Here is a 10,896-nt window from a genome sequence, read left to right as displayed (position 1 = left end):
AGAAGTATTGGTTTCTAGAGATTTACACTTTATAAAGTGTTATATGGCAAGTTGTTATACTGTTTACATGTGGTTGTGAATACTGGGAAAGTGTAATTACTTGTCTTCCAAATTCCTACTACGTTTTCCCTACAGTTTCCTCTATTTACTTTCCTGTAGGTGAAACCAGATACCAAGCCAGGTGTGTTTCTGAGAGTTCCATTGAAGGTTGATACCTGACACCTGATGCTGAACTATGTTGTTGACATCTGGACAATCACTTCCTTACCTCATTACAGAACAGCGGCATGGCTCTGAGCACAGAGTCTGATGACAGACAGCCAGGTCCAGTCCCAGCTGTGCTCCCTACTGGTCGTGTAATTGCAAGCAAGTCATTTAACCTTTCTGCTCCTTGGTTTCCTCACCTGTAAATGGAGATGACAGTATTACCTACATCTGACACCTAGGAAATATTCAATAAAGAGTAATATTCAAGTAACATCAGTACTTATTCTCAACATGTCAGTAGGACTTACTTTATGTTCCTGCTCCAGCTGATAGAAAATTTTGTTTCTCTAGGAGCACACAGTAAGGTGGGATCATGGCTGTGACTTACTCTATAAACATTTGTAAAGCCAATTCACTGAAATGCTTTTGCATTTACGTATTTAAAGGAAGTCATGAAAAGTCTGGTATTTAGAAAATTAGTTTCATGTTGTACTTGATTCAGGAAAATAAAATATTTTCAGAACCAATGGTAAATTTAAAAAGACACTCAATATTGGGCTTTTTGAAAACCAAAATCATACCTTTGAAACACTTGGCAATTTTTTCTCCATTCACTCAGGAAGAAATGTGCCAAGCTCAATTATTTCCAGGCAGGTAATTTAAGCTAAGGGAGTGTGATTCCTCCAGAGGAATTGTGGTCAGAACAAATAATCTGTACTTGTACAAAAAGTGCCAGAGGATCCATTTTTGGATATTAATTCTCAGAAGCTGAGTGAAGTGAGTTTAGGAGAGTATGAAGTGTGGTTCTGAACTTCATGGTCTAATACCAAATCTGCTAAGTGGCTGCATAAGCACAAACTAGGAAAGCATCATTATCCATTCAAGTGAATGTTTAACCATAGATGCATCTAAAGTAAACTTCTCTCTAGTTCCCCTTGCTCTGATTTATCTAGTTGGTGTTTCCAAAAGCATCAGCTTAAAATCTCTCTTCCACAAAAGTAGCTTATAGAGCTGCTGGCTTCAAGTGTAATGTCTGCTCTTCTTGCTTCAAGAGTCATTTCTGGATAAAGCATTACAGTCGAGATTTACATGCATCAGAAGATTTAGGAAAGCACTTTGATGATTTTCCTAGCTATAAAAAATTCTGTGCTTCATGTGAGACTTCATTTTCTGCTTTGGCATGAGAAACAGTGAAATAGTATGGGAATAAACATTAAAAATATGGGGACAGACTAAAAATTTGGCTACCCCATATCACCCAGAAAAGGGTAACAACAGCTTTTTGTGCCTTGTAACATTTTGGGGAGAATAGAATAACATCTTAAATAAAGGTTAAGGTCATACAAAGTAAGACTCAGTAAACAGGCAAAGAACACTTCTGGCCTGCGTTTATGTGAGTCTACTGTTCTTTAGAGCTGCTGGAGGGATTTCTGGAAAGTCCTCAGTTTCAGGAAGTGTTTCTCAGCCCTTCACATCTGCTATGACGTTACAGACTATTCAACATGGGTAGGTTTTGATGTAATGAACTGATATTTTTGTTGTGACAAATTACCAAATTGGAAATGGGAGAGCACATTCCATGAGCGGGGTAACCAGGCAACAGCTAAGTGATGGAGGATTCCCTAAGGGGAACACAGTGGCGCCTTCCAATGCTCGCTAATTGAGCGGCAATCGAATCCCTGGCATTTCGTGTTTTCCTGTTACAACCAAACATGTACAGCTGGCTTCTCACACACTCTGAAAATGCTGCTTCTGGATATGGAAGTCTTTCCTTTGGCAAATTTGGGAGTATCAGCATACGAACAGGGAAGCAAACTATTTCTGTTTCCAGAATGACTTCAACTTGGTTCTCCGCTTTCTATAAACCAATCAATGAAAACAATTTTTTTAACTTTGAAACAGATAAAATTTTAAATGTTTTATGATTCGTGCTATGCTTAAAAAGTAAGCTGGCTGCCAAAAAGCTACAGGTTTTAAATCCTCACCCCACTCACCTCACCTCCTCAGGGATAAGAGATGGGGAGGAGATTGTGCAAACGTTTCAAGCCTCTGCAGCCAGGAGTCTGGCAGTGAAATATATTGAAATGAGAATTGGAATTAAGATGTTTCCTTGGTCACACATTGCAAAAAAATCATGATTATTCTGTCAGAAGCAGACATTTAAAATTCTTTTATGTATAATAAATGCTTGTCATGAAGTGTGAAGAACTACAGGGAGTGTAAACAAGTCAGTATTTCACAGAGATGATTATTAATGCTGGATACAATCCTTGTTTACGTGTGTCATCCAAATATGAGATTCTTCACTTGCTATTAGCTTAGCTTATGTGGAAAGTGATTAGTGGTTCTTTCTCTCTATTTAAATAAATGGTCTTTGGCTTCATTTGGCTGTTGATGGAGGCATCCAAGGGCCACAGTGATAAAAGAGCATTATTTGGGGCTGATTTAGACTTTGGTGCATGCTGCTCCCTTTCTGTGTGATAGCACATTCTTCTGCCTTAGAAAGATTTTGCAAATTTCCTATACGTCAGGAGTCAAAGCAAATTTCTAATTTTCTTCTTTTCTTGGCATGTTTGGCTGGAGCCAGGAAAAAGGGTATGGGGAGGGGCAGCCACCTCGCAGACCTTGGACATATAGGACGGAGTGGGCTTTAGATATCTAGACACTCACTTCACAGAACTAGTGCAAGTCTAGGTTACAAAGTGGGCTGGCAGATTTATTTTCAAACTTGTTTTTCTCCTCTCTTAGTTTTTGGTATATTTGAGAAGAATGTTCCATTTGGTACCTGATTGAACATAAAATTGCTATCTTCTTAGATTGCCTATTATCAAGGGTAGGTATTAAGCCAGCTGTTAAGTGCTATTCAAGTTGTATAAGCACTGTAGTTTCGTGAATATTCATGGTTCTTAGAATTAGAAGACATAAAGGGGCTCATTCTTGTGGAGACTGGAACAGAACTAAGATAAGGGAACTATTGGTTATTCACAGACAAAATTTTTTAATGACTGTGTATATATATATATATATATATCTGAAAAGATAACCTTTTAAATTAAAAATTAAATTTTTATAGTTAAATTATACATTCAAAATCATATTGAATATACAGGCGTATCTCCTTTTACTGCACTTTGTTTTATTGCGCTTTGCAGATATTGCCTTTTACAAGTTGAAAGTTTGTTGACCTTGAAACCTGAAACTTTGTCAACCCTGCGCTGAGCAAGTCTATTGGTGCCATTTTTCCAACAGCATTTGCTCACTACATGTCTCTGTGTCACATTTTGGTAATTCTCACAATACTTCAAACTTTTTCATTATTATTTTATTTGTTATGGTGATCTGTGGTCAGTGATCTTTGATGTTAGTACTACAACTCACTGAAGGTTCAGGTGATTAGCATTTTTCAGCAATAAAATATTTTTAAATTAAGGTATGTAATTTTTTTGACATAATGCTATTGCACATTTAACAGACTACGGTACAGTGTAAACATAACTTTTGTATGTACTGAGAAACAAAAAATTCATGAGACTCACTTTACCGCGATATTTGCTTTGCTGCTGGGGTCTGGAACTGAACCCTCAGTATCTGAGGGATGTGCGTATTAATTTTACTCTCAGCAGTTAGCTCCTGTTTCCTCATTTGGAGACTTTTGGTCATAACATACACATTATAAGATTTTCTGCCAAACAGTATAAAACACATTTGTGAAGATTGTTCCAAAGTACATGAGGCGCACTGAGAAGGAAGGGCTTCTACAGCTTGTGAAGTTTGGGAAAGGCTGTGTTTGGTGCTCTCCCTTTGAAATTTACAAAGTAACTTCTCAGAGAGGTCTTTTAGTAAACAAAGATATTTAACTGGGATTTCCCAAGCATGAACCCTTTTCTAAATAGTATTTATTAACATCTCACAGAACTCTTTGGGAAGTGATGGTGGAAAATGTGGTAATCTGATCCATTGTGTTGGGGCATCATGTAAAGGTTAAACTGCCAGCCAAGCCATCTTGGTGGTGAGTCCATTCTGATGTTGGAATTCTAATGTTCCAGTAGCTAAACTGTTTTCTGTTGTTGTTTTCCAGTTTTTTACATTCTACAGACTAGGTCACTATTTGCTGCTCTGTAATAAAAGCCCTGACCAATACTGTAAGTCCTCTTAGGAATGTGATTATTTCTTTGGAACTGTTGTGCTCTTGGGACCAGGTCTCCAAGGGGGGCCACTTGGCATGCTAACAGATTGCTTGCCCATACATGCCTACTCATAGGTTGCTACTTAGACCAGTAATAACAGCCTGGATTCTTTCTCTTTGCATCAAATCCTGGATATTGATGTTATTCATTTAACAAATGTTTGCTGGCTCCCTACTCTATGCCAGACATTCTTCTAGATGCTGGCTACAACAGTGAACATATCAAATAACTTCTTTGCTCTAATGGAGCTGATATGGGGGTCAATAGGCAACAAACAAGCACATAAACAAACAAACAATGATGTCTGCTGTGAACAGAAATAAAGCAGGGCAAGACGGTTGAAAGTCTAAAGTGACAGAACCCATGGCTATTTTAGATGGTGTGGGTTAACCAAATCTCCTGCTTCATGAGAACCTGGGCTTTAGTCCAACTGTCTAGTGCTGCTTCTCTGGTGATCTGATTTGGGTAAAAATGCCAACTATGTTATTAAGCAACCTTGCTTATGATAAAAATGATGCCATATTGGTAAACTGCATCTGAAATAGGAGGTACTGCAAACAATCTCTAAGTATCTGATGGAGTCCAAGCTTTCTGGGCTTCTCTGAGTCCATGAGTCTTATAACTGGCATGTTGGTTTGGGGGATGCTGTAAGATACGCCCATAAATGGATTGCAAGAGTTACTGGCTCTTGTGGAGCAGGAGCCTTTTGAGCCTGGCATTTCCTGATAAGAGTCTTTCCTCCTTGCCCTAGTGTGGATGTTGGCACCTGAGTTACTGCAAGTTCACCCACTGCTGAAAAGGAACACCTGAGGCTATGGTTTAGGAGGCTCAATTTTGTCCTCGAGAGCCATCTCAGGACACTGGTGTCACGTGTGGCCTGAGGTAGTCTTCTGAGACTACATGTTTCGTTCAACCTCAGAAGGTCTCTTGGTGGGCATAGCAGAAGGGACGGTGCTGATGAGCAGAAGAGAAATGAGGCAGTGAACCAGGGGAAAAGTGTTTCAGGCAAGGGGAAAAACAAGTGCAGAGGCTCTGAAGCAGGAACCAGTGTAACATGACTGAAGAACAACAAGAAGGCTAGTGTCACCTTGGCAAAGGTTCTAGAGATTTTTTAAATCCACACTTTCCTTTGTGTGACTACATTTCTGGAGAAGTTGGTTGTGGTCATGAGTGTGCCTTCTAAAGGCAGTGTTCTCAGAGTCACTTTCTCTTTCCATTTCAAAAATATTCATTCATGATAAAAAAAAATTGCATTTTTATATTATTTTGAAGTAGATTGTGATTTATATTTTACAATATACACAGGTGCTTTCATGTGCTTTTCTGGTCAAGATCACATTCCCTATAGCTACACATTTTCCCCCAGTCTGAGATTTGGGGGAGAGACTGTTGCCCCTCTGTTACCCTCCCCTCCTGCGACATTCCCCCTCCCCCATATGTTTTATATAATTGACACAATGCCCAGGTAAGAGAAGTGTTATTGTCTATAGTTTTCAGATGCAAAAGTTAAATGATACAACTGGAAGTGTAATTAGATGGTAGGGCTGAGACATCAACTCAGATCTTTTAACAATTTTTTCTACTGCCCCCTGGTGGTTGGATCTTTGCTTCATGAGATTTGCTCTTTTTCTACACAGGTGAATTTCTTGGCTTTGAACCTTCCCGTCATTCTCCTCTGCCTTACATAGAAACAGTTCCTGCTCCGAATCTCATGTTTGGACCCCTAATAGACATCTGACTTGCTCTGGATGTTTCCAGTTGTGAGCTCACTACCACTACTGGAAACAGTACTACCACTGCCCATTCTGTGAAGACCACTGATAAGCTATTATCGGCGTGGATCACCTACTCCTCATGCTTTATCAATCAGCCACTGGTGGACTACTTTGAGCTGGTTGAATGCCCTGCAAAAGAAGGTGTACTCCAAGTGAAAGGGGGAAGAGCTTGACTGTCTTCTCACTTCCCTGTTTCAAATCTGATCTCTTCCTATGTACCTCTGAAAGAATTTACAAGAAACTAAGGGTGCTGGAGTTTGATGGGGTTTGGCTAGAAGAACTGAAATCCAGCTCAAAGAGTTCACAGGTTTCCTGGCAACAACAGTGGACAGCAGAGAGCTGTTGCAGAGGGAGGCTACCACGGACTGAGGGAAGATGGAATAGCTGTCCCATCACATGGAAGCCAGACACAAGGCTGCAGCCAAGAGCCAACAACTTAGGAAGATGGAGGACCATGCAGCCTTGAAAATGGAACACGAGGCCACACAGAAGCAAGGAAAACGGAAGAATCAAAGATGGAAGATGAAAGCCTATAGGACAGTGCTATCCAACAGAAATATAGATGCAAGCCACAAATATGAGCCACGTTTGTTTGCATTTTCTAGTAGCCACAATACAAGAAAATAAAAGGAAACAGATGAAACTGATTTTAACTATATTTTCCCTAACTTGATTATATTCAAATATTATTATAATGTCAACATGTGATCAACATAAAAATTACTGAGATACTTTACCTTCTCTTTTTCATACCAGTCTTCAAAATCTAGAGTATTTCATTCATGGCACACTTCAGTTGGAACTATCTACAATTTTGTGTGCTCAAAACCCACATGTAGATAGAACTACTATGTTAGACAGGGACGATCTAAGATAATGCCAGAACAGAGACAGGGAAGCAAAGATGGTTGGGGAAAGGTAAGTCAGAGAGGGAGGCATAGGGAGTCCAGAGTGGCAGTTGGTCTCTTGATAAGGTGACAGCTTTAAGCTTCATTTTTCAACTAAGATTTCACCTTTTCTAATTTACTACAATAAAATTTATAATAAAAACTTTATTTTATTTATTTAAAATTTTTATTCTAAAAATTTATCATTATAATAAAACTCTTTAAAGGATGTAGGTAGGAAGTATAGGATATCAGAGTTGGAAAGTTTCTTGGAGACTATATACTGAATTTCAAATTTGCAGTTTATTTTCAAGTCCTGAATGAACTGCAATCAATTGATTGAAGCTGCCCAGAACACTGTGTTGAGCAGGATTCTGAGGTTATATATTGGTTCAGTAGGAAAGAACACCATGATTCCTTGCCAGGGATGCGGCACATATTTGCCATCCCTGATGTAGTAGAAGATCTCCAGGTTCTGGAGACCTAGGGGGATGCTTTGTGAATTGTTAAACATTACTGAGCTCAGTTTCTTCAAATGTAAAATAGAAATAACTGTCCATGCTATTCAGGATACCTTGGGACTCAAATAACATAATGCACATCAAGGGCCTGGCACACAGTTATTCAATAAATGGTGGTTTCCTTCTTGTTTTCTGTTTTACTGTATAATCAATATTTGTTGAGGGACCAATTTGTGCTCAGTATTTTCCTATATAATCTGAGGATTATGATATGCAAAATACTCCTTACCCATAAGAAGTCAGGTTTAAAAAGCCACATATTAAATAGTGAATAGTCCAGTGTAATATACATTTATTTGCATGCTGCCTTATGGCTCAGAATATGTGTTATTACTGCTAAAGGAAAGACAAGGGAGTCAGGGAAGGATTTGCAAAGGTTGTAGATCTCAAGTTAAACAGATACATAAAATTATTCATGCTATTCACAAGAAATAGACCATTTTAAAGGATACAGACTTAGAACTCTCAAATTTGCCCTCAAAGTGAACTCTTCAGCCTATCAATTCAATCCCAATCGATGTCGACATCTTTTGAGCTGTGGTTTATGTTAATGAGTTAGTGGGATTAATATATCTTACCATCAGCTATGGATATCACTGCGTCTGGTTTCAAAAAGTCTTTAGGGGAAGTGCGCGCGGCGATGACGGCGTGGCGCGGCCGATGTGTGGTTGGTGACACTATCTCCAGATGCTGAGGTGCCTGGGTCCCTGGCGCAGGCAGTTGCTGAGCTGCAGCTGGAGTAGACTGTTCCTTCTGAAGCACTCTCTGTTTACAATGAAGTTGCAGTCTCCAGAGTTCCAGTCGCTTTTCACAGAAGGCTTGAAGAGTCTGACAGAATTATTTGTCAAAGAAAATCATGAATTAAGAATAGCAGGAGGAGCAGTGAGGGATTTATTAAGCGGGGTAAAGCCGCAGGATGTGGATTTTGCTACCACTGCTACCCCTGCTCAAATGAAGGAGCTGTTTCAGTCGGTCGGCATTCGTATGATCAACAACAAAGGAGAAAAGCACGGGACGATCACTGCCAGGCTTCATGAAGAAAATTTTGAAATAACTACACTACGGATTGACGTTGCCACTGATGGAAGACATGCTGAGGTCGAATTCACAACTGACTGGCAGAAAGATGCTGAACGCAGAGATCTCACTATAAATTCTATGTTTTTAGGTTTCGATGGTACTTTATTTGACTATTTTAATGGTTATGAAGACTTAAAAAATAAGAAAGTTAGATTTGTTGGACAAGCTAAACAGAGGATACAAGAAGATTATCTTCGAATTTTAAGATATTTCAGGTTTTATGGGAAAATTGTAGATACACCTGGTGACCACGATCCTGAGACTTTGGAAGCAATTGCAGAAAATGCAAAAGGCCTGGCTGGAATATCAGGAGAGAGGATTTGGGTGGAACTAAAAAAAATTCTTACTAGTAACCACGTAAATCATTTGATTCACCTCATCTATGATCTCGATGTGGCTCCTTACATAGGCTTACCTGCCAGTGCAAGTTTAGAAGAATTTAACAAAGTCAGTAAAAATGTTGAAGGTTTTTCCCCAAAGCCAATGACTCTCTTGACCTCACTGTTCAAAGTACAGGATGATGTCACAAAATTGGATCTGAGGTTGAAGATTTCAAAAGAAGAGAAGAATCTTGGTTTATTTATAGTTAAAAACAGGAAAGATTTAATTAAAGCAACAGATAGTTCAGAACCTTTGAAACCCTATCAAGACTTCATTATAGATTCTAGAGACTCCGATGCAACTGCTCGTGTGTGTGAACTCCTCAAGTACCAAGGAGAGCATGGTCTTCTGAAGGAAATGCAGCAGTGGTCCATTCCTCCATTTCCTGTAAGTGGCCATGACATCAGAAAAGTGGGCATTTCTTCCGGAAAAGAAATTGGGGTTCTCTTACAGCAGTTGAGAGAACAGTGGAAGAAAAGTGGTTACCAAATGGAAAAAGATGAACTGCTAAGTTACATAAAGAAGACCTAAATTTGATGAGAGCTGGCTACTAAAAAAGCAGAAACATTCTGGTAAGACTAGTTTTTTCCCATCCCCCCTTAGTGAGATTGAAGAGACTGGAATAAAAGCCAGCTTAGAGGATCTCTTCAGAAGAGTAAAGGTCTTATTTTGTGAAATATAATTGTATTTCAGGCATTAAAGGAAAGTCTACCTCCTCTTAATCTGATTTATATCACTGAACCTTGTAATTCTTTTGGAATAGTTCCTACTGAGGGAAAAAAAGTTGGCTTTGCTTAATCTGTCTAGGTTTTTTTTAAAAAGCGGGTTTTTTGGTTTGTTTTTGCCTAGGGCAGTACTAAGATTAATCCTAACACGTGGTAACTAACTGTCTTGAAAAAGGTGTTTCTTAGTATTTGCAGTGGAAATACGTGGTTCAATTTTCTACAACAATTGTGTATGATAAGTGTCGGTTTTTATCTGAATTCCAGAATAAACTTGTGCTTGAAAATAGCTGACAAATTTGCGCATATAAAATGTGAAGATCAGATGTGTCCCAGGTGACCATCATTCCTACACTCAGGACTTGTTCTAGGGAGCTGTACTTTAGTATGTAGTTGATACGTTTCTCTGCCATGATGAACAATTTCCGTAACTTCCTGCTAAGCCGGGAAAGATTAGCTTGAGGGTTAGTCTTGAGGAATTGGAAGATAATGTGGGTATCTATATATGTGTGTATGTGTGTGTGTGTGTATGACAGGTGCCATATACATAGTGACAGTACTCCTGTCGCTTTAAAGTAAAATAAAGGTTATGGCCTTTTGCTCTTTAAAGATTTGAGGCTAGATGCTTGCAGTGGGTGAAGAGGTGTATGGCACAAAGTATTGTTCATTCTGACATTTTATGATTTTCCTTTCTGTGTAGCCAGTCAGCATCTTTGTGCGCTACTGGTAAATAGCAATTTTGGACCTTGATAAAACAATTTTGAAAAGCATATTTCTGTTAAAGCCCTGCTAAGAGGAAGTGTGACAGTGTACAAACAGGGGCTTTGTTGCAAGAAAGGGAGCCTCAGAAACGACTGCACACAGGTCAGTAATTAAACGTCTTATAACCCACTGAAGTAGTTAAGATACATATTTGAAACCAACACTGTAGAATTCGTACTGTGCTATATAGGAAGTATGCAGATTTGAGGTCTGGTTTCATCATGTATAAAGAGACTTTTTAAAATAAAAAAAAAAAAAAAAAAAAAAAGTCTTTAACTGTCAAAAGTCAAAACTGAAACTTCTTACCATGTCCTAAATTTACACATGCAGTGCAAGGGATGAGAAATGGTTTCAATAAAAATTGTCTCCTCTGA

General features: G+C 38.9%; 1 protein-coding gene across 1 annotated transcript; it reads left to right on the top strand.

Annotated features, from left to right (window-relative positions):
- The first annotated feature begins 8,238 nt into the window (after window positions 1-8,238).
- LOC309971832 (CCA tRNA nucleotidyltransferase 1, mitochondrial) lies at window positions 8,239-9,934 on the top strand. The gene has a single exon (XM_082855229.1). It carries the CDS (start codon window positions 8,265-8,267, stop codon window positions 9,567-9,569), a length of 1,305 nt encoding a protein of 434 aa, XP_082711355.1. The 5' UTR covers window positions 8,239-8,264; the 3' UTR covers window positions 9,570-9,934.
- Window positions 9,935-10,896: the final 962 nt, after the last annotated feature.

The sequence above is a fragment of the Leucopleurus acutus genome (genome assembly GCF_964270905.1).
Source record: "Leucopleurus acutus genome assembly, chromosome: 14".
Taxonomy (NCBI): domain Eukaryota; kingdom Metazoa; phylum Chordata; class Mammalia; order Artiodactyla; family Delphinidae; genus Leucopleurus; species Leucopleurus acutus.
The sequence above is the reverse complement of the archived record's forward strand: the minus strand, read 5'-3'. Positions and strand labels throughout refer to the sequence as shown.

What these genes read in the sequence shown, in the direction of transcription:
- LOC309971832 (XM_082855229.1), top strand. Translation starts at nt 8,265, where the DNA reads ATGCTGAGGTGCCTGGGTCCCTGGCGCAGGCAGTTGCTGAGCTGCAGC.